This window comes from Poecilia reticulata, chromosome 5 (genome assembly GCF_904066995.2).
Source record: "Poecilia reticulata chromosome 5, P_reticulata-male-v2, whole genome shotgun sequence".
Classification (NCBI taxonomy): Eukaryota; Metazoa; Chordata; class Actinopteri; order Cyprinodontiformes; family Poeciliidae; genus Poecilia; species Poecilia reticulata.
This window is the reverse complement of record NC_088834.1, coordinates 16,006,649-16,029,660: the sequence shown is the minus strand read 5'-3', so window position 1 is coordinate 16,029,660 and position 23,012 is coordinate 16,006,649. Positions and strand designations below refer to the sequence as shown.

The following is a 23,012-nucleotide window of genomic DNA, read 5'->3' as shown; positions in this document are numbered from 1 at the left end:
TCTATTTCTGCTGTAAAACATCCAGATTTCTGAGATATCTGAAAGTTTGTCAATCTGCCCCTTTCCTAATTCCTTTGCCATGTCCCCAAAGCTGGACCGAGTTGAAAAATGCAGATGACAATATTTCATTCACGAGAAGCTTGGATAAAAAAGAATGAAATGACAAGAAGCCGGCGAAGTCTAGTTGTCTTTTGTAAGCAGCAACACTGAGTGCAAGGCATTTACCACTGAAAAAAAAATCAATTGAAAACTCTTTTTTTTTTTTTTAAACCTTCGGGGTGTCATATTGCTTAATTTCAATAACCCTAACTGAAACAGAAAATAACTAGTCTTCCCTCAGTAACAGCCTCTGCACCAAAAACTGCTGTTGTAAGAGCAATTTGGTAGCACTCAGGTATGGTATGTTTGCTGATCGTAAACAAATACAATTTTGTTCATTCAACTAGAAGGTCACAGGTCAGGGCCAACCAAGCTGAATTTTGATCACCAGCTGATTTCTCGGTGCATCTCTACATCTTAGTTACACTTTCATGTGGTTTCCAATGCTCTTTTATTTACTTTGTTTCACAAGACATAGTTGTGGGTTTCTCTAATGTTTTAATACTGGGTGGGGCCCAGTTTAGTGTGTTTATTGTGTCAATGGTGTCAGAAAGATGGCATGTGGGTTCTTGTTTGTAGAAGGTAGTGGGGACAAAAAAAAAGAAAGAAAAACAAAGAAATGTGAGGAAATCATAAACCATTAAATAAGGTTTCACTTCCTTATTCTTCCTTTTCAGCACTGTTTTTAATAATGATTTTTACAGCTGTTCAGACTAACACACCTCAGGGTTTCAGGTACATCCAGTGTATGACCAAGAAAAGGCTGTAGCTGCAACTACATCTGACTTGTGAACATGAGAAAAAGCAAAACACCTTCTTGGTTACTTGAAATTTTGTATCTCCCATATACTATCATGTAATAAAGCCCTCTGCATTTGACTTTGAAAACTTGTGTTCTGTTCTGTTTATTTAGTGCCTGCATTACTTAAATAAATTCAAAATATAAAACAAAATATTTTATACAAAAGTAAATTACATCCTGGTATCATATATTAAAATTTCAATACTACACATTCCTGAGGCGCTTCTTATTACATCTACAAAAAAGAGAACATAAAAATAAAGCAAAGTCCAATGTTATTATTCTTACATGGCATCATAAATAACTTCCTGGCATATCTCACTCTTCACAGTTTACCAGAACCAGTTTGTTCTTTGGCCTTTATGATTTCAAACCCGTTTTCTGTTTCCTAAGGTTGTAAACGTATGCTACCTCCAGGCTCCCTGCTGTCTCCGCTTCCTGTCCAAAAAAAGCAAAAAGAAAACATGTAATGTTTTACATCAGACTACAACTAACTTTGAAATGTATTGAGACACATTGAACTTAAATTTTGATTAAGTAAAAGCTCCAAATTCTCAAGAACATAACTGTAAGCCGCTTTTCAAGCCTGCATACCTCAGAAAGCTATATTTTCGTTTGGCACCTCTTAGAGCAAACATCATGATTCCACATCCATATGAAAGAGTGTAGACTAAAAATAAAAGTACAGTGTTTAAACACATGAAACAGCATATGCCCAAGGTAGCACTCTATCAGGCATCCAACAAGTATGTGGTACCTACCATGGTAAGAGTGAAGGTTCAAGTAGGCCACAAAAAAGGCAAGACCAAATCCCCAGCACACATCTGAAAAGAGGTGGAGGGTTACATTAGCTTTTGTACTCCAAATTAATTAATAGTTTGCCATTACTTCTGCAGTACAGGTATTGTACAGTGCAGAAGTCTAGAGACATCTATGAAAAAGGCTTTTACAGTTCAACATATAACATCAAGATTAATACGTTTGTTTTAATATTGCAACCTGATTTAGGTGATATTGTACCTCTCTTGGGGGCAAAAAACAAGAGAACATGGCATCTGACTGTGACAAAGGCTGGATAAGGATTCATTTTTGCCAAAAATATACCTTGAGTGAGATTATAAGGGTGACTCAAGGTGAGAGAACTGCAACAAAATATGTAACTGTATCTAAAGGTTAATTATTTTAAGACTTGGAGGTCTTTATCAGTAATGCCAATTAGTTTGGAAGGAGCTGTGGCTTAGTAGGATTTTATTGTAATGCAAAATCTTACCTCTTTTGTCATATGGAAGCCCTTTACAGCTTTTAATATGGGCTGGCAGGTCTAAGAAGAAAAATGTTATTAGTGACATAATCAAGCAACACATTTATGCTTGTAACTCAATGAAGAAATGGGAACTAATAAATCAAAAAGATTAAGGAACGACAGCAGCCATATTTAAAGCTATAAAATGTCAGTGTATAATAAAACAAGAGATATCTTACCCAACGTTATACCTAAAATCTCAAATGCTATGGTGAAAAACACACCTAGAACTGAAGGTACCAAAAGTGCTGGAAATGAAAAAGAAAGAAAAACTGAAGTGCAATGTCTACAGAAGTAGCTGGATAATAGAACATAAGTAATTACCTTTAAACAACTTGGATACTGAACATACTTACAATGAAATGGCCTATAGAGTGCCATGGCACATCCCAGACCAAAGCAGACCGAGTAAAAATGGTAATATTTGTCTGAAAATAGTAAGAATAATCAGTCAGAGTCAAAATATTCTTCAAATAAAAACACAATTTGACTCAGGAAACTGTATGCCACCACTGCATAGTTATTGTAATTACAAATTTCTAAAGTATACGTACAGTGTTTGTAAAAGTTGTTAATAGGAGTTCCTTCATTTTCCTAAAATGATGAAACAAAAACATGATTTACTAATAAGAAAAAAAATCACAGCGCGGCCAAAGACCGCTGAGCTGAGTGTAAAGCAATAAAATACTAAAATGTAGATAAAGACACTGAAAATAGCTTAGCATTAACACAGGTTAAAGATCGTGGCAAAAACCTTTGCGAACAGGTGTACATACCATGTAAGCTCAGCTGTAGCTGGGAGAGCTCTCCAAGCCGGTACAACAACAGCAAGACAATCAACATTTATTTGACAACTTCCTGAAGCCGGTTCAACCACTCAGTCATGGGTTGGGACAAAAGGAAAGTCCCTCATCAGGTTGTTTTGCTTTCACATTTACTTCAAAATTTTGATATTTTTAAATTAAGACTTTGGAGGGAAATCAAATAGTGAGTTTTTTCATGTTTTAGTATAACAGAATACATTCAGTTAAAATTTTTTATTTTAATTAATATTTACTTACTGTAGGTATAAGCCACAACCAAGTCAACTTAGTCCACTTATAGCTATTGCTATTATTAAGCCATGCACACAGGGTTTTACACTCTGCTGTAGTTCCTGTATTTATTTATTTTTTTAAGTCTAACTGCAGATTTATAAGCCTGAACATATCTAGCCATTAGAAAAATAACTCAGGTTCTGCATATGGCGGTCTTGAAAGGTCAAAGTTTTCTTTGTATTTCTCACCTTATGGGGGCGCTCTGCAACATTCAAAGGCACACTTGTGCTGTCTTTCTACCTTTAAACCTCCCATTAAAATGTCTCTTAAAACTTAACTATGATTACGTTCAGAGGAACTGGTAAGGCAGCTCTAAGTTGGATGTAAATATTTTGTTTTCGACCTTTAAAACTGTAGATAAAATTAACGCATTACCTGCTTCGTGGACATAGATGTAGTTTCATTGTAAAACCTCTAGATGGCAGCCTTGAATTAACTTATGTTGTCAGTACGTATCCTCTGGAAGTCACGCTATGCACTCTGGTAGTTGAAGTCAACGTCCCAGCTGTACCAGACCGTCAATGTGACAGTAGCATTTCCTTCAAAACTACAATTCCCTCTACAGTCACGTAGATTTGAAAGCTGTGCGGAGAGCTTTTTCCAATCGATGATCTCAACAGAAGTTTCCTCTGGCTGCCTCATGAAGATACTGAGGAAAGTCATCGAGAATGACAAAACTATTTAATTTAAACGCATTTCGACGTCTCTGACTGGGGAAGAAAAGCAGAAGGAGCAAAACGCCATTCAAACCGCGACAATGCGGTTCAAACAAAGAGGACAGTGATTTGCGGCGTTCCGAGATTTTTTTTTTTTTCCTTTTTTTCCCCCTCTAGGCTGCTCCCGTTAAAGCCAAGTCAGGGCTGGGTTCCGTCACGGTTTGAATCGGCGGTTCGCCAAGATGTCTATGGAGGAGCAGGACTATCCCGAGGCGGTGCTGGTGACCGAAGCTGGGCCGCAGTGGCTCCGAGTCGAGGTGGACCGTCTGACCCGCGAGCTGCGAGAGACAACTCACGAAAAGATCCAGGCGGCGGAGTACGGGCTGGCCGTCCTGGAGGAGAAGCAGCAGCTCAAGCAGCGATTCGATGAGATGGAGACGGAATACGAGACGGTCCGACAGGAGCTGGATCAGCTGAAGGAGGTAAGCTGAGGTCTAAGCCACGCAGACGGATATGTTTAAGTGCCGACAGGCTGTCAGTGGTAACCCTAACTGTGACCGGGAGGCACGTTAACCTGGTTAATATCGCACATAGTGGTTCAAATGTTCTGCGCATGTTTAATAATGGTTATTAGCAGGTTAGCTGGGTTGGGATCCGCTAAACAGGGTTTTTTCTTATGCTATAAAAGTAGGCAAAGAAGCAACATCTTGGTCTCTTGCCCACACTTGCCCTTGGTATGTAAAAACTAAAGCCCTCTAGTCAAATCAACCTCAGTAACTTAAGAGAGACAATTGTATTTGCAAAGTTAGTTTGTTGTTTTGTTGTGGGGTCGAGTTCTGAAGAAAAATCTGATGGTGGTTGAAAATACAAACATGCTGCAGACATTTCCTTTTGAGCACTGACAAGTAAATCTTTGGTGAGATAATATCTCCTAATCAGGTTTTATCCACTTCCCCTTTCTTCTTTTTTCAAAGGGTTGTTTAGATGAACATTTCCAGCTCATAACTACAGAAAACTTCAATGTTTTTCCTGCGTGCTCAACTCACTTCAGGGTTACAATACAACCACAGTAAACAGCAGCTGCAGATACTAAAGTAGGTATCATGATAGCAACATTTTCTTTAACTAGAAAAAAATAAAATAATATAATATAGGACAGCTGGAAGCGTTTGAAAGCTGAAATTCTGTGCAAAATATATCCCTCAATTTACATTGAAACCTGTGACTTAAAATCAAATAATTCTGGATTACATTCACTAAAATAATCTTTAGTAAATGTTCTGCTTTGACAATGAAATTAGAATAAAAGTGAGATTATTAAATTTTAAAAGTTTTGATAGCTTAAAAATAGAAGCATTTATTGGAAGCAAAGACGATTTCAACCTGCGTACAAATTCAATTTAAATGTTGAATGTTAAATTCTGACAATGAGATATGTTACATTTTGTTTCTTAAGAAATCCATCAATAATTTTTATAGTATATTTATATTTCCTATGGCATATACAACTTATTATTGTTGAAATGATAATAATAACTGTTATTATTATTATTATTTTTTTTTTTACAGGTTTAAATGTTCTTAAAATATAAGTTATAAGTTAGTTATCAGTAATTTCCTGTCTGGGATGAATAAAGTATTTCTATTCTATTTCTATTCTGTTTATGAGTTAAATTCAATACAAACAGTACATGCCTTGAATTCATAGCCTACAGGAAAGTGGTGTGATAGATAAGGCTGCACAATATTTTCATTATTACCTAAATATCACTGCACATAATATGCTTATATCATTTGTCACAGTACCAAGACAGCAAATGTAGCTGGTAATGAAACCTTGGTAATGTTGGGGCGACTGTGGCTGTGTGGGTAGAGTAGTCGTCTTGCAATCGGAAGGTTGTAGGTTCAATTCCAGCTTAGTCCTGCCACATGTCGATGTGCCCCTGGGCAAGGCATTCAACCCCAAATTGCCTACCGAGCTGCATAATGGTGCATAAATGTGTGAGTGTTTGTGAGTGCGAATGGGTGAATGTGACTCCAGTGTGAAGTGCCTTGAGTGGTCAAAAATGATTGGATAAAGCATTATATAAGTTCAGTCCATTTAAATACATTTTTTGTTCATGAAATGGAAATAATTAATTTTACTTTTTCCGTTATCTGGATAGATTAATCATTTGTGTTTGCTATGAACCCAAAGCAAAAAGACATCAACACATCTTATGTCTTTGTTTACTTGCCATCTAAGATCCTAACTTGTGGGAAAAGTCACACCAAGTTTTAAAAAGAGAAGTTCGGTTTTCCCCTCTGAGTGTTCTTGGAGCGTCTAACCACGCTATCAGGAGAGGAACTGCTCCCTGGAGGACTTCCACTTTGGCTTTTTTTAGCTGTTGTACTTGCTAGTTTCTGAATGTTGCTCACTCTGAATTATTCAGCGTAATGGCTCTGTTTTACTGTCCTCCAGCTCATCTGACACACGCCGCTTCTCCGCGTTGGGAATTGCCCATTGTGAGGCGTTTTACTTGCAGTCAGAAGCTTAAATGTTGACTTGATCTTTGTCACAGTGGTCAGAGCAAACATTGATACCAAATATGTTTGATACATTCTTACTAAGTAGGCTAAATATCAAGTCAAAATGAGGAACTTAGTTTTTTTTCCCTCTTCTGAGAGTCTCTATGAGTGACCACTTCAGAGATGTAAACTCTTGTTGAGTTACATCCACTTTAGGTTATTCCGTTGCTCATCACGCTCTAATAATTAAGCGACGTATTGTTGCCGTCACTGGCATCGTGTCTTATGACTCTGACTGTTGATCTGGAGTCATCTCTCCAGCAGCAGCAACCGTGACAGCAGACCGCTGCTTGTTCCTCAAATCACGTCTGAAGTAAACGACCAGTATCACATGCACTCATTAAATTTATTGAGGATATTACTAACTCTATAGATAAAATTAAAAAAAAGCATTTGATTATAAATCACAGCATTTTAATCAGTAAATTGGAACAATATGGGATCGAGGGGACTACACTAAATTGGGCGAAAAGTTACTTCAAGAACAGAAAACAATTTGTGAGGAGTACTTGTGCGTCATGATTTTATGTCATTTTCGAAAAATAAAGCATTATATTCTTTTAAATAAAGGAAACTTTTTCAAAATGTCCTTTATTTGTCCAGTTATAGCTTGATGTTAGATTTTATAAATATGCTGTTTGATTTCAAATTTTTGAGACAATAAAACTGAAAAGGTAGGTTTACTTTTCTTGGCACCAGTGAATTTAAACACGTTCATTTTTCACTAATAAAAAATTATTTTTTGAACGTACAACTAAATCTGCAACTTAAAACAGCTTTTGTTTTTTTAATCCTTGTTGAAATCGGCTTGTTTTCATGTTTCCTGTGTTGGTCTGTCTTTAGGCATTTGGACAGGCTCATTCTACCCACAGGAAGGTGGCAGCAGATGGGGAGAGCAGGGAGGAGTCGCTGATACTGGAGTCTGCCAGTAAAGAAGCTCTGTACCAGCAGAAGGTCCTGGACTTGCAGAATGAGCTCCGACAGGCCAAAGCGTCTCTTTCAAGTGCTCAAGCAGAAAATGATCGCCTGTCTGCCATTGCTCTCGAAATGAGAGAGGTAAACCTCTCCTTTTTTTTTTTTTTTTTTTTTTTTTTTAGAATGGAGTAATTCCTGCATGGGTTTTTATTAAATCTCTTTTTTATCTATATGAACATTTTCTAAACCAGTGTTTCTCAACCTTTTTCGGGCCAGCGCCCCTCTAGCCCTTCTCCAGGTCCCTCACCGCCCCCCACCAAAAAATTTGTAGGCTACTTTGCACTGACTATTATTTTATTATTAATGTTACTATCATTATTGTAGATGTTTTGAATCGGCGCACCGATTATGTTTTCCCATACACTTCAGCGCGCCTTACGCTCCTTCACCTCGCGCACATAACGAGGTAAATGTAGCGAGTTTTGCCCTAAACGTATCGGCGTCTGGAGGAGGGGGGTTGGGGTGGGGGCGAGCGTATGTTTCTACGCTCCTTTGTGGGGTTGTGCCGATTTATGTTTTCGCATCTACCTGAATAATGTGTAGTTGCGCCCCTGCCCATGGCACTTCAACAATATTATTTTACCTTTTATCTGGAAATAGTGTCTGTTTATTTTTGCCATTCAGTCTCTGTATTAATTATTGCTCGAAAGGTCTTGCCATACCAGTTTATTCCTCCGTATTTACTTTAGTTTCTTAGTTTATTCTTGCATTTTGTTTTTCATTCATTTCCATTTAGTTTCATTTGATTAGTATTATCTTCTCTCGGTTTATTGCTATGTTCACTTTAGTTTCTTTCCTGTTGCTAGATTTATTTTATTGTTTATTGATCATCAGTAATATTCATTCATCACCTGCTGCGCCGCTTAATCGTCATGTTTTTCACATCATGTGTTGATTTTTCACGGTTCAGCGTTGGATTCTCTGTTTTTATGCCATAATTCACATCTAGTTTGTCGCTACGTTTTGCCCGCTTCTCACGTTTCAGAATTTTGCGCAATGTGCTCGGCTTTTTTTTTTTACTCCCTAAGATGCAGGGCGGTCGGGAAACATATCTTTGGTGAAAAGGCAGACTGACATAAAACTTTTAAAACAACGGAAACAATTACGGCATTCTGATTATTGAAATTTTAAAGTGCTGTGGTACCGTTGTTCCATCACACCCGTTTCACGTTGGACCACTTACAGCACCGTGTTAACGCTATAAAATGAACGCTCTCTATCGTGGTATCACCCATGGACGGATTTCTTTATTTAAATGGGTTCATTTTTCAGAGGGATACAAAGTGAAGGCATCGTGATTTTAGTAATTAAGAGCGATTTTCTGTTGTTCTTCCATGGTAGCAGGCTGCTTTCAAACGGAAATAAAACACTTTTGAATATAAATTGCTGCTTTGACATGATCACAGAACTGCCAAAACGTAGCCTACATAAATACCAGACAAAGTGAATCACAGCAGCGTCATCAGCCGGTGTAACGCTGAACTGATGCGGAGCGGAGCTGCGCCATGAAGCTACAAACACTGAATAGAAGAAGAGCTGCCATCGATACCGTTGCAGCCAAGCATGATTTAATGTTACACAATACATTTTTACCAAGTTGCTCAAAGTCTAAACTGGTATTGTTGTGGATTTAAGGTGTAAAGTTTACCTTCGACCAAACGCCCCCCAAAGGCATCCCAGCGCCCCCCTTTTGTAAAAATGTCCGCCAGCGCCCCCTGCCGGCCTCTGAACGCCCCCTGGGGGGCGGTACCGCCCACGTTGAGAACCGCTATTCTAAACAGTCAAGTAAAAGCAGCAATTTTAAGACTTCCCAATGAAGCAAAGAGACAGGCTTAATTGTATTTTTACTGTTGATTTAATTCACTGGAATCACAATCAGCTGCTGCATCTTCTTGTCCATCTCAATAAGAGAACACAGAGCAACTCAATGCATTAAAACTTTTCAATTAGCATGCTTTGTGTTGTGTTTTAGATTAGTCATGAAATAACTTGTCAGTTTTGTCCATTTGGGTTGGCTACAGTCCGTCGTTCCCCAGTAATCTGAAAAGTGCTTCACCAGTGAAGAAAATCTCTTTCCCAGAACTTTTTTTTTTCAGCTCCTGGTTCCTTTGAGGAAAAGGTATATTATGAATGAAAGGTTATTCCTCCCCTTAGGAATAATTCCTGGAGAATATTCTGGCAATCAAAATAAAAGCAGTTTGACAGAAATGCATTTTGAGTTCACAAAATGGGATCAAAGTTTTCAAGATTTATTTATTTGTATTGTAAGGCAGTAATGATAACACTTTATTTGAAGGGGGGTGAATAAGACTAACATGACACTGTCATAAACATGACATAACTCCTGTCATGAACATGAATAAACCTTCATGAATATTTATGACTGTTGTCATAAAGTGTCATTCGGTAAATTATGACACTTTTAATACAAAGTTGACATTCAAAATGTCTTTGTTATGACAACTTGACATTAACCAAGAAATCATTACTGTTTAAACTTTAGCTTTAATAACATAAAGTTACCTAATTTTTAAAGTGCAATCAGTAATACTTTTATAACAAATTTATAACAGTAATGATTTCTTGGTTAATATCAAGCTGTCATAACAAAGACATTTTCAATAATGTCAACTTTGTATTAACAGTGTTATAATTTACCGAATGACGCTTTATGACAATAGTCATAAATATTCATGTTTTATTCATGTTCATGACAGATGTCATGTTTATGACAGTGTCATGACAGTCTTATTCACCCCCTTCAAATAAAGTGTTACCACAGTAATTTCCCCCTAGCGAGGTAGTAGTGTTTGAAACAACAAAGGGGTCAGTTCTGAATTTGTCCAGGAGGAAATGTGACGTAATGGTCCATAGTTAGTAAAACAGAGGATGTCCTCAAAAGTCTCTTTGTAGCCTGAGTTATTAAGTGGACAGAGTCCTCCTGCTGTCATTTCCTCTCCAAGTCTCAACCTGTGCTCTGTGTTACACGGTGATCCTAATTTGATCTGGAATGAGTTGATAGTTCCCACAATAACTAAAGTATATCCAGTGTCCAGCTGCAGAAACATAAAGTTATTCCTGTTCTGACACTTTTTCTGTCCAGAATTCGGATGTGGCAGAGCTGCAGCGGGTTCAGCTTCGAGACGACATCAGAGAGTATAAAGTTCGGGAAGCTCGACTTCTCCAGGACTACACTGAGCTGGAGGAGGAGAACATCTCCCTGCAGAAACAGGTGTCTGTTCTGCGGCAGAACCAGGTGAGACGAGCAAAGTCCCAAAAATGGATGATGGTCATGAATTTCTTGCACGTGAATCTGATTCTTTTACTGTGTTACGACTAAGACAGTGACACACATCGGCTACTACAGAAATGAAGCAGATGCTTATAGTCTTATGTTGTTAAATAAACTGGTTTCATCAAATGTTCGGAGGTAAAATTTATGATATAAGAAATATGTGCATAGTTAGACAAATTTGTTAGTAACCTGGTCAAAGAGGTTTAAAATTTTTGAGACCTTTTAACTTGAGTTCAGTGAAGGAAACAAATTCTGCATTAAGAGAAAACTGTTTTAGCTGAACCACATATTGCACTTTTCTTGGTATGTCTAAACGCCGTGCCTGGTAACAAACATTGATTTTTGCCATGCCGTCTCAGTCCCTAAACATAAATCCTATTGAAAACCTGAGAAGTGAGCTGAAGAGAGGAGAGCATAAACGGACGACCTGGAGGGATTTTACAGAATAGAAATGATGGGAATCTTCAAAGATCCTTTTTCTGTTTTCTCTATCCTGGTGAGATGTTAGAGCAGGGATGTTTGAAAGTGTTGATTCATTGCAGGGTGCAAACTCTCCTGACTCTGCTGATTTTGTTCACAATTATTTTTTGCATTGAATTTATTTCCTCCATTAGATAAATGTGGATAAATTGGCATGTAGTGGCTCTGTTCTCAACATGAATAAAGGTTGATACACAAATAATTTGACATTTAAAAAAAAAGTTTAGAAACATGATTTACTTGGTGTGTTTTTTCTCCTGCACTCCTCATCTAAAAATCTTTAATGCTTCTGTTGTTGGTTTTTTGGAAAACTCTGAAGTTCCTTTTGCCTGTCAGCACAATTACAGAAAACCTCACTCAGCAAAGTGAAATTCTTGCTTTATGTATAATTTGACAATGTGTACAGGTGGAGTTCGAAGGTCTTAAGCATGAGATCCGTCGGCTGGAGGAGGACTCTCAGTGTGTCCAAAGCCAGCTGGAGGATGCTATGCGTCTGAGAGAAATCGCCGAGCGGCAGCTCACAGAAGCCTTAGAGACGATTAAAACGGAGCGCGAGCAGAAGGCCACGCTGCGCAAAGAGCTCTCCCACTACATGACCATTGGGGGGTCCGTGTACAGCAGCTCTTTTAATATCTCCATCGACAACCCAAAACTCCACGAGGATCCCTCCACCATCCACGAGCCTGACAACGACGATCTGATCAGAGGCTTCGAGAACGGCCTGGTGAAGATGGGCGACAGCGACGAGGACAACAGAGCGCTGGTGAACAAGAGAGGAGAGGCCTTCAAGCCGGCTCCTAGCTTGGTGGATGACCTGCTGAGTGAGCTCAACATCTCTGAGATACAGAAGCTGAAGCAGCAGCTTGCTCAGGTATTTGATGCTGAGATGCGCTTTGAGTGTAATTGTTTTATTTTCTCTGAAAGCAGTATGTTAAATAAGCCATGTTTTTTGGCTTATTTAATCAAAAATGAATTTTGCTTGGAATAGTTTGTTTACCGTTCCTAACAACGTGGTGGTTTGATAGTGTGAACGAAGCCAGGACTTTACTTTACCATTAATTTTAAGACGTTATGAAAATGAAATCTAATTATATAGAGTTTCAGTGTCTCATTCTTTCAACACTCCAGAATTATCACTTCTAAACTTATCAAATTATATTTAGTTCTGCACTGATCTGTGGTTGAAGCTGTGCCTTAATGATGGGCAACAGAACAGTTCGATAACATATTGAGAAACTAAAAGTCTCAACAACAATGATTGAAAAAGATCCTGACAGAAATAAGTTTGTGTTATGAGACTGAGCAGATTAGTACCAGCAGTGGTTAGTAACACAAACTTTCTCGTATGGGATTGAATAGATATTTATTAAGAGAAATGGTGACCCGCGTCATTTACGAGGTTTATTTTGTTTGTGCGTCAGATTGAGCGGGAGAAGATGGCCCTGATGAACTCGTTGCAGGAGAGCCAGAAGCAGCTGGAGCAGGCCTACGGCACGGTGTCCGAGCAGAAGGAGACCGTCAACAGGCTGACTGAAAACCTAAGCGCCATGCGGAAACTCCAGGCCAGCAAGGAGCGCCAGTCTGCCCTCGACACCGAGAAAGACAGGGACAGCCACGACGACGGAGATTATTACGAGCTGGACATCAACGGGCCGGAGATCCTGCAGTGCAAGTACACGGTGGCCGTTTCCGAAGCCGGAGAACTGAGGCAGGAGCTGAAGACGCTGAGGGCTCAGTACGAGGAGTGTCGAACCAAGTACGAAGACGAGCGAGCGCGGTTGGAGAACGACGTCCAAAACCTCAGGTCAAAGCTGTTCTCTTTGGAGAGGATTAACCAAGCGGACAAAGCGGAGGTGTCCCGCCTGGAGAAGGAGCTCCGTCTGGCCACGGCGGCTGCAGGAGAATCCCTCGGGAGCCTCAACGTTGCCCAGGATGAGCTCATAGCTTTCAGCGAAGAGCTGGCCAATCTCTACAACCACGTGTGCATGTGCAACAACGAGACTCCCAACCGGGTCATGCTTGACTACTACAAAGACGGCAAAGCCTTGGTGAGACGAGGGCAGGAAGGGAAGGAGCAGCAGACTGTGCTTCTCACCAGCGGGCTGATGGGTGAGAACGACAATGGAAAGTCCGAGTCCTGCAGCATTCTGGTGACCGCTGCAGCTCCAGAGCATCGCCCTGAGCCCATGAACATCTACAACCTGGTAGCCATCATCAGGGACCAGATCCGCCACCTGCAGCAGGCGGTGGACCGGACCACAGAGCTGTCCCGTCAGAGGCTCGCCAACCTGGAGCTGAGCGCCGTGGCAGACAAAGACAAAGAGGCCTGCATGGAGGAGATTCTCAAACTCAAGTCGCTCCTCAGCACCAAAAGGGAACAAATTGCCACTCTCAGAGCTGTGCTGAAGGCCAACAAACAGGTCAGAGGAGGATTTTACATTTCCCATCTGTCTCATATGTATCGTCTGTCACAGTTTTCAGAATCGCAAGTAATTAATGTAAATGTAAAACGTCCATTTAGACAGCAGAAGTCGCCCTGGCCAACCTCAAGAGCAAATATGACAGTGAGAAGGCCATGGTTACCGAGACGATGATGAAGCTCCGGAATGAACTCAAGGCTCTAAAGGAGGACGCGGCTACTTTCTCCTCTCTTCGAGCCATGTTTGCTACAAGGTAAAATGTGAAGACAGTCGTTTAAGGTCCTTACCACTTCTTAGCAGAAGAGAGAATAAGCATATTAAAACAAACTATTACTTTTGACCATAGCTTACCTCAGACAGATGGTAATATAATTGAAAAGATAATTAGCTAATACGTCACTAATTTATTGCAAAAGTGAAACTCTGATATTGATTTATTACACTCAGTAGTATTTGGCAACAATTTTCTGTAGGTCTGTTAAGGTTAATAAGTGTAGGCTTTGCATGCATAAAAACCCCAAATTCACTTTCTCGGGAAATTAGAATTTTCAAAAGATTAGTGAAAAATGAGAGACGTCTTCTGGCCTACACAGTTTTGGGGTAGACTTCTGTCTGAGGAAAGAAAGTTGGCCACAATAAGATTTGGCTAAAAAAAAAACATGGTGTCCTGAGAGAGCTATAAATGTACATTAATGTGAAATTGAGTGGAAGAAAAAACTGGGGTGGCAAAAGGTGCACAAGGAACAGGAATAACTGAACCTTTGAGATGATTATGAATCAAAGCAGAACATGAGCTACAACTGTGGCATTCGTTGTTTTAATCCACTCCTGAAGAGAAAAAGAAAGACTGTTGCTTTTTTAGATTCAAGTAAATTTTGCTTTTTATTTGGAGTGTGAGAGGCACCAGAATGATCAAAATTCATTCTCTATAGTTTTTTTTTTATAAATCAATAAGCTTTTAGATATTGTAATTTGTTAAGTGGCACCGGTAACTTTCCCTATTCAACTCAAACATGAAGGAAAATCATGAGACTTGCCAACAGTGTGCATACATATTGTCAGCATTTAAATTTTAAAAGCAGCTCCAGATGACATAGTAGTTCTTATTTAGCACCTCTGAATTTTCTGATATTGCTTTTTTTTAAACGACTAAATAAAATCTGAATCTCAGAGCTTTTCCTTTATAATTATGTTGTCTTTCTATCTATAAAGACACAAAGCATTGTGGGAGCAGTCTGATGTAATACTGACTCAGCTTGCAGAAAATCCATCCTTCCATCTGGAAAAGTTGTCTTGGGAATAAAATAACATTCCTCCCCCTACTGGCAGAAATGTGCATCCATGCCATCTTCCTTTTTTCCCCTCTCCTACGTCGTTCTAAACCTCCTCTTCTTCTTCTTCTTCTTTCTCAGATGCGATGAGTATGTGACCCAGCTGGATGACATGCAGAGGCAGCTGGCTGCAGCTGAGGACGAGAAGAAGACGCTGAACTCACTGTTACGGATGGCTATTCAGCAGAAACTGGCTTTAACTCAGCGCCTCGAGGATTTGGAGTTCGACCACGAGCAGGCACGCCGCAACAGCGCTACTGCGGCGGGAGGAAAGGGCAAAGCAAAGGGCAAGGGAGCTTCCTCCGGCCACCATGTAAGTCAGAAGGTAAACTGCAGGACTCACAGCAAATGAGATGCTTTTTACATTTCCAGAGCTTAAGATGTTATTTCTTCTGCTTGGCCATCTTTGCTGTAGCTAAAACTTCTAACACCAGGTTCCTGATCTTTTTCTGCAATTATTAATCATCTGTTGGGTTTGAATATTTGTCTATTTACTAGGAGAACATACAGCATCTACTTACAGGGTGAAGGAACAACAGTTGTTTTTAAATGTGCATTTATATAGTTTATAATACTTGAAACAACTTTTAAATAAGCACATTGTTCATTTTCTGACTAACATTTAGTCCTGAATCTATTTCAGATGATCTCTAAAATGTAATCCGCAAGAAATGTAGGCTGTAACTGGACCTCATGTTGACCTCGTGTACAGTATTTAAAGAGGATTCAAAATGAAATAAAGCTGAAAATAAGAGCTAAAAGTACAGTGGGATCAAGTGAGAGTAAAACACAAAACTAAAAATCACTGAAATATGTAACTGTAATATAACTAGCAATTTTAGGTACTTTTTAATAACAGATACAGTTTACATTGCAGACTGCGTTTAGGATGTTATATCAACAGCTGAATTGATTAATATGGATAACATTACTGTGTTTTTTTTTTTCATGACCATAGATTTCTAAAATATTGCCATTATTCTCTTGCCAAGCATGTTCTGTAACAAATTTGTGCTCTAAAAAGAAAAAAGGATAAAGTACAGCAACTTTCCAGTAATACATTCAATCCTCAGTATTAAATGAAAGCCTTGTAATTGCACAGAAGTCATTAGTTACTCTACAAAATGCAGTGATTCATTTCCTAAATCTTCTTGTAATTCTTGTTTTGTGATAAAATCAGTTATTTATTTCCTCGCATTCCTGTTTGTTTGCCTCAGATATTTCCAGTAGTGTCCATTTTATTCTTAAACTTCAGATGTCAGTAGAAGCTGAAACGCTGATCATTTTCTCTTTTCCATTGCAGTAAACCAGTCAAGACAAGTGACCTTAAAAACAAAGAAAAAGTCCGTTAGTGTGACTGTTGACACACTCCAGGTTACAAAGACGAGAACTCAGCCACCAGTATTTGCCAAGAACATTATAGCAGGGTGCCGTAACACTTAATGCAGTTTTTGTCACAATGTGAGGGAGGAAAGCGACCCGACGCACCAGCGTCCCTTTGGATTTCATCAGTCATCCAAGTAAATGCACCACTGATTGCTGAACCAGAGGAAGGGCAGAGATGGATTCCTCGCTGATTACGTTTGTCTGTTACCACAACTGAGCACTTTTTATTACTTATTCCTCCTAACAGATTCCTTCTTTAAATTATGCTTGTGTTATTCAGTATTTTTAACTGAGATGTATGCTTTCCCACCTGCTCCCTGGTCAAACATTGAGCTCTCTGAATATATTGTAACCTAATTTATTTTTAGCAGTGAAGTAGGAGATTGTTAGTTTTTAAAAACAAAACTATTTGTCCTATTGGGTAAAATTCGAACGAAAGAGACGAAGGAGTTTCACAAGCCCTGTTTTCTTTCGCCTTGATCCGTTTTCTTTTTTGTTTTATTTTTAATCATAGCCGGTAACGGAGCAACCAATGTGCTGACCAGGTATAAGTTTTCAGGAATTGATGTTACATATTGTTATAACCCTAACGTAGGGTGATGGAGTGGAGAGCAGATTTGGTTTTGTAATCAGCTTGGCAAAAATGTGGCAAAAATTCAGCTGTGCCAATTTTTTGCACATGGACTGGGTTTACTCAGTCCATGAGTAAACCCAGTCATGGACTGATTTACGAGGACCAGTCATTACTGTTCCTCGTAATGACTGAGGAACAGTATTTTAATGCAAATTTATTTAAAGCTGTATAAGTTAATAAAACATACTAGTATTCATTCAGATTTTATTCCTGAAGAGGTTTTTAAGTACTTTTTTAATACATCTTTTTGTATTTGCATTTTGGTCATACAGTATCAAGTGCAGTGCCATTGTGTGTTTTGTTTGTACAAGTGCAATTTGCAATCCTGGCTGAATAAAAAAAAAAGTGTTTGTGCTTTTTAAAAGTATTAATTTTTACATGTTTTATTGTGACTGCAATTGTATTTATTTGTGTCTGTCCAGATAACAGGATTCGTTGTTCTCTTGGTAAATGAGGGAGTTCAGATTTAGCTGCCTGGTTACAAAGTAATGATGGATGAGCTCTTGTTTAAAACAAAGACGTACTAGCAAAGTTTGTTTGTTGGCTTCTGTTACTACCTCCAGTTATAGCTGGTGAAGAAATAAACCTGACTTTCACAGCTCTGAGGAGTTTTGTGTTTATTTGAGTTACTGGCCTTTCCAGTCTTTAGTGCTGAACACTTTTAAAAGTTTATTTCCTAACATGCGGATACACAGCCAAGCCAAAGTATTCAAGTTTAATCACCTGTTTTCCTTTTGTTACAACCAAAAATGCTTGTTTTTATTAGTGCTTTATTTTATAAACCTACAAAAAAACGCACATAATTGTCAAGAGGGAGAAAAAATATTAAGTTTTCCCCAAAAAGAAATGTGATGTGTGTTATGTAAATTTGCATTTAGCCCCGTCTCATGCTGTCCCTGGGTGTAATTTCAGCAAATTTATGTTTTCCGTGAAAGCCACCTTGTATTTAGTTGTCAAAAGAAATTTCTCTTTATGATTTCGTACTGCTTTGTGTTGGTATATTGCTTTCAATACAAGTAAAATGCATTCACAGTTGTTTGTAGTGTGACAAAATGTGAAGTTCAAAGGCTATGAAATCCTTCTCAAGGCATTTTTTGCCAAAGGTGAGACATGGTAGTGGCAGTATTAGGCTGTGGGATCCCTTTTTTTTGGCAGAGAAACTGTAGAGAACCAAATTAAGAAAAATAAACATTGACAAAGGATGGTTTCGATCAAGGTAAATTCTAATGGTCTAAATCCAGTTTAGAGTCCATGGAAACATTTTGAAAATTACTGCTCACACATACTTTCCATCCAATCTTACAATATTTTTTGAATGAAAGAATGTGAGCATCTTTCAGACCCTAGAAAAGCTGATACAGTCCAAAAGATGTGGTTCCACAAAAAGGATGTAAAAATGTGCACTGCAAAAAAAAACAAGCAAACATGCATTGTCTTCTTCCACTTGACAATAATTGTCTGTTTTGCCCAATCATGAAATCATTCAAATCTAGAGGCCTTATAAATTTAAACTAACCCACCTAATACTACATATCAACAAGTGCTAAGAACCAATCAGCAGAAAAAGTTGTATTTCAAAGAACTGTTTGCACTTCTTTAACTGGTTTGCTTTAAAAGTCCCACTTTAAAAGTCCCACTGATAGAATTAGATAGTGAAACAATAAAAACATTTACGTACAAATATTTACTGAATAACCATCTGAAGATGAAAGAAAGTCAAGAACTACTCAAATAAAATGTATTTAAAATTTATTGACAATTATGATCAGGTTTTTCTAAAAGCAAATGAATATCCGCTTAATTTGAAAACTAAATGCCTACAGTAACGTACAGAACTGTTTACCCCCTCTGGCTGTTGAGCTGAAAATAGTCTCCCTTTTTTGGAGAACGTTGACGTTCAGTTTTAGCGACGTGGTGACGTCAGAGGGTGTGTCCAAACAGAGGACAGAGAGGGGACTCATTCTACAATGGGAGGTTTGTGCCTTTCTTTGACTAATAAAACGAAATAAAAGTTCATTTTACCACGAATCTTCCCGTCTGCAATGTTATACCCTGTCCGTCACGTCCATATGACGGCCATTACCGCACCAGTGCCGTCGTGGCGTTTTGTCTCGCTTGGTCAAAGACGGTGAAATGTCAATGTTTTGTTTTCTGAAAAGTTCTCAAAATACCCATTTGACAGAAGTGGAGCCCGAGTCTGAACTTTTTATTAATAAAGGTTTAATTCGGCAGGTTTTCAGATGCCCCACGAAACTTTTACGCGCTACAAAAACGCTTTCGAAAATGCTCAAATGTATTCTCTTTTAGCTTTTTTTTTTATTTAATTGAAAGCTAGTTTATTATCTGACAGCTGAAAAATTAATTTACTTTTCTCTGCTACTGACAGATAGTTTTCGCGAGCAGCTGCTAGAGGACACTGTCTTCCTCAGAGCTGAGCAGAGACTGGACACGGAGCTGGTGGACAAACTCATCCTGCAGCTCAACAGAATCTACCCGCAGATCCTCACCGACAAGGAGGCCACGAGAGTAAGTCCCACTGATGCGTTCACTGTCTTAATCACACCAGGCTGTTTGCACCACGACCGAAAAATGTACGCAAAATCCTTAAAATAATTGGTTATTATTACATCGGGTGACCCCAAAATGCCTCACTTCTGTCCCAGTGAGCGTTGATGGTTTATTTTGACTTCTCCATCCTGGTCACTGTGCCTGGTGACAATAAAGTTGTTTCAATTTTTTTTGTAAATGTTGCTCTGACTAGGTATGAGCATAATAAGACCTTTAGCTACATTAATGCAGGCATTTCATGTTCTGTCTCCTTTGACGGCATGTTGTGTTTTCCATTTTGAAGAGTGGGGGAGTAAATAAATGTATGTCTGTGCCATGTCTCTCTCTCTGTAAAACTGGTAATTAGTGACTATTTTAAGACTTTCTGCAGATATTTAAAACATTTGAATGCGTGACACGAGAGCCCACAAACTACAGTTTGATTACAACTGAGAAAAAGTACGCGCATTTGTTTGTCAGTTCAGAAATTTGGACGTACCAACAAGCGTCCGCCTGGGTGAACTCCTGACACATCTCCAGGGGAAAGGTGATGAAGCCTGCAGGGAGTTTTACAGAGCGCTCCACCTCCATGTGGAGGAGGTATACTACAGCTTGCCAACACGGCTACGCCTCAGAGGTTTGTCAAAACAATTTTATCTCGGGTCATACGTCAGTTAGTTGTTTAGATGTTTCAAAAATATTTCTTGAGACTTTTTAATATTTTGCTCCATCCATATCCCAGATCCTTTGAATCCACTCACAAGTCCACAGATCCACTCACAGGGAAGCGTTCTGAACGACAGAGGTAATGTGACACCTATGCAGGTTTTCTCTCTGTGTTTGGGTTGTTAGCATTTTCAGTTTGCGTAAGCAATGTTAGGAGACACAAAGATTCCACTTTGCAAGCATTTGCCGCAGCTACATAAGCTCATATTTCACCACGCAAATTATTTCTATGCCTTTTGCCTTTATGCCTCATGACGTTATGAGGACCTAGTATTCCACATACTGATGGCTTTCAGCCTTTTTTTTTATTTTCTGAAGAAGAATTTAATGTCTAAAGTTGTTTATGTTTCTGAAATGGTTATTTTATAGACTAATAAATCAATATTTTACATATCTACATTGATTTTTTACATTACAATTTGCCTTTGTTTTAAGATGTCAATGAACTTCAGAGTGAAACAACTCTTAATAATGTAATAAGTGCATTATTTATACAGAATGTTATCTATCATGGAACGAACCTGACTAAAAGCTGACCTCTGTATTCCTATGTACACTTTGCAGGTCCTCTCTTTTTCCTAGGCTGTTTCGGCTTTGCTGTGGGAATAGCTTTTCTCTATTACTATGACGGTAATTTTATTTTCAGTTAAATTGTTTAATACGACCAGTTATACAATATATGTAAATGAACTGATTTGATGTGAAGAAGGTGCCTTTTTCTGCTTGTAGAAGCTAAAGTGTCGGGAGGCAGCCGGGCCCTTGGAATGGCCGCCCTCGGTCTGAAGAGAAAAGCGCAGGAGGTTCTTATTTGGTACACCGAAGAGGGCATAATGAAGTAATAAGGGTCATCTCCATACTTGGTGCGTCAGAATTTCTGACACTACAAAAAAAATATGTGTTTTTTTTTCTGATTTTGTACACATTATGAACTATGCAAAGTACGTATTGTTTTTGCTACTGATCTGAATGACAAGGGGAGACACAGCTGACACTTAGGTCACACTTAAAATATTGCTAAGTGGTTTAGGGATGAATACACTTGAGGGTAATACTGTGCAATAAAATAATGTAAATGATTTTTATACATAAATTTACCTAATTCTATGCTAATTAAAATAATCAAGGGATGGTGAGTTCTTAAATAAAAGCACCAACCTCTGCATTTTTTTGTTGGTGTTTGAGTTGATGAAATGTTAGGTTATTGGTTTTAGTCTGTGCTCAGTGTATTTCTGTATGTAATTTACAGTCCATTGAGACCACATTTTAATATTATGTTTTGGAACAACCACAAATTTTAATATATTTTATTGGAATTCTGTATGACAGACCAAAACAATATAGTTTATAATTATATTTATAATGACTTTCAACTTTTTTCTACCAATAAAAACCTAATCTTTGTCAGATTTGCACAAATAGACATTGAAATATTTTTCTAATTCTTCTTTGCCAAGTTGCTCAAGTTGTGTGATGGGATAGAAGTTTAAGACTTGCTATAAATTGTCAAGTGCATGTTTATGTGTCTGCTACAAGATGAACCTCTGATCAGTTTCTTTTGCAGCCCTTAGCAAGTTTTCATTCTCAATCTCCCAGACTTTTGTTCCATCTATCATCACCTCTACCCAGCTTTAATGTTTCTGCTGAAGACAAGTATCCCCACTGCATAATGATTCTCCTACCACCATGTTGGTTGTGACATTTTGCATGTTGGCCAAAAAATGTTTGTCTTTGTAGGTTTGCATTGCAACAAACATTTTCGATTCTCAGATAATATAGTGCTTTCCTAAATATGCAATGTTGGTTTACACACAACTCTTTAAATAATTTACTGTGGTTGTTCACTAATGTTCTCTAACAGTCCCCTAACGCCTTCACAGGACAGCTGTATTCATAGAAATTAAATTACACACAGGTGGAAAATAAAAAAGTCTGTGATCGTAGCATGAAAAAGATTTGGAATAGTTCAAGTAGCATGGATGCTTTTACCAGGCACCATATGTAAGAAATGCTCAAATTGGCGTAACAACATAAAGCCAAGTAAAAACAGATGGTCACAAACCTGTTTCCGTACCGCGATTACCATCTTGTGGACATGAAGGAAACTACATTATTAAACTTGTATTGAGTTTCATGGGGTCTTTAAAAATTGTTTCTCATATTCAAGCAAACAAAAATTAAAGCATGAAAATCTAAACAGCTTCAGATATTGCTAGAAGTATTTACTGGACTAATAATGTGGTAAAAGCGTGAATAGTTATCACGTGATACTCTCCGCCAATAATATCGCGCTTTTGAACGCAGTGCATTATGGGTATAGTTGTTACTAGGAAAAAGAGTAAAAATGAACAAATAAAATTATGAAATTTGTTGTTAGTTATCTTGATTCTGAGTTGATTTTTCTGTAAAATAATACAATTTTGTAGTTTTCTTATCTCGGTAAATGGAACCGTAAGTGAAACTGACGGTGAAGGTCGGTGTATATATAGTGTCGGAATAACTTTGAGTTTGTGTGTTGTATGAAAGGAGAGAAGGTTAGCACTCCCCTTGACAAGGATGGAATTGGCCCTTGTGGCCAGCAACACACATACGGTTAAGGCACTGCCACCTACTTCGTGGCATCTCTAACCAAGTTTTTTTTTTCAGTTTTTTTTTTTCATTTGTTATTGGATAGCATTTTCTCTGCTAATTTTAAA

General features: G+C 38.4%; 3 protein-coding genes and 1 non-coding gene across 6 annotated transcripts; 3 read left to right on the top strand and 1 right to left on the bottom strand.

The window, feature by feature from the left end:
* Positions 1–897: 897 nt before the first annotated feature.
* LOC145551693 (uncharacterized) lies at positions 898–3,812 on the bottom strand. 2 transcript variants are annotated; one of them, XR_014087587.1, is made up of 8 exons: positions 2,981–3,732; positions 2,759–2,798; positions 2,561–2,632; positions 2,384–2,452; positions 2,172–2,222; positions 1,663–1,725; positions 1,496–1,571; positions 898–1,339 (listed from the first exon to the last, which is right to left on the bottom strand). XR_014087587.1 is itself a non-coding variant. In XM_081607141.1 (8 exons), the coding sequence occupies exons 1-8, from the start codon at positions 3,689–3,691 to the stop codon at positions 1,309–1,311; spliced, it is 417 nt and encodes a 138-aa protein (XP_081463267.1). In that variant the 5' UTR covers positions 3,692–3,812; the 3' UTR covers positions 898–1,308. The 2 variants fall into 2 exon arrangements, 1 of the variants encoding a protein (XP_081463267.1); XM_081607141.1 differs by having other exon boundaries at positions 3,677–3,812.
* Positions 3,813–3,888: 76 nt separating this feature from the next.
* On the top strand, positions 3,889–17,644 carry bicd2b (BICD cargo adaptor 2b). 2 transcript variants are annotated; one of them, XM_008409696.3, is made up of 8 exons: positions 3,889–4,439; positions 7,369–7,581; positions 10,604–10,756; positions 11,682–12,146; positions 12,697–13,695; positions 13,797–13,948; positions 15,108–15,339; positions 16,330–17,644. In XM_008409696.3, exons 1-8 carry the CDS (start codon positions 4,200–4,202, stop codon positions 16,330–16,332), a joined length of 2,457 nt encoding a protein of 818 aa, XP_008407918.1. In that variant the 5' UTR covers positions 3,889–4,199; the 3' UTR covers positions 16,333–17,644. The 2 variants fall into 2 exon arrangements, with proteins under 2 accessions (XP_008407918.1, XP_008407916.1); XM_008409694.3 differs by having other exon boundaries at positions 15,108–15,351.
* A 1,235-nt stretch (positions 17,645–18,879) lies between these two features.
* On the top strand, positions 18,880–22,954 carry card19 (caspase recruitment domain family, member 19). The gene is made up of 6 exons (XM_008409692.2): positions 18,880–19,020; positions 19,433–19,572; positions 20,074–20,230; positions 20,336–20,398; positions 20,884–20,949; positions 21,049–22,954. The coding sequence occupies exons 1-6, from the start codon at positions 19,014–19,016 to the stop codon at positions 21,156–21,158; spliced, it is 543 nt and encodes a 180-aa protein (XP_008407914.1). The 5' UTR covers positions 18,880–19,013; the 3' UTR covers positions 21,159–22,954.
* Positions 22,829–22,956, top strand: LOC145551791 (U6atac minor spliceosomal RNA). The gene has a single exon (XR_014087711.1). It is a non-coding gene; the product is annotated as a U6atac minor spliceosomal RNA (small nuclear RNA).
* The last annotated feature ends 56 nt before the right edge of the window (positions 22,957–23,012 follow it).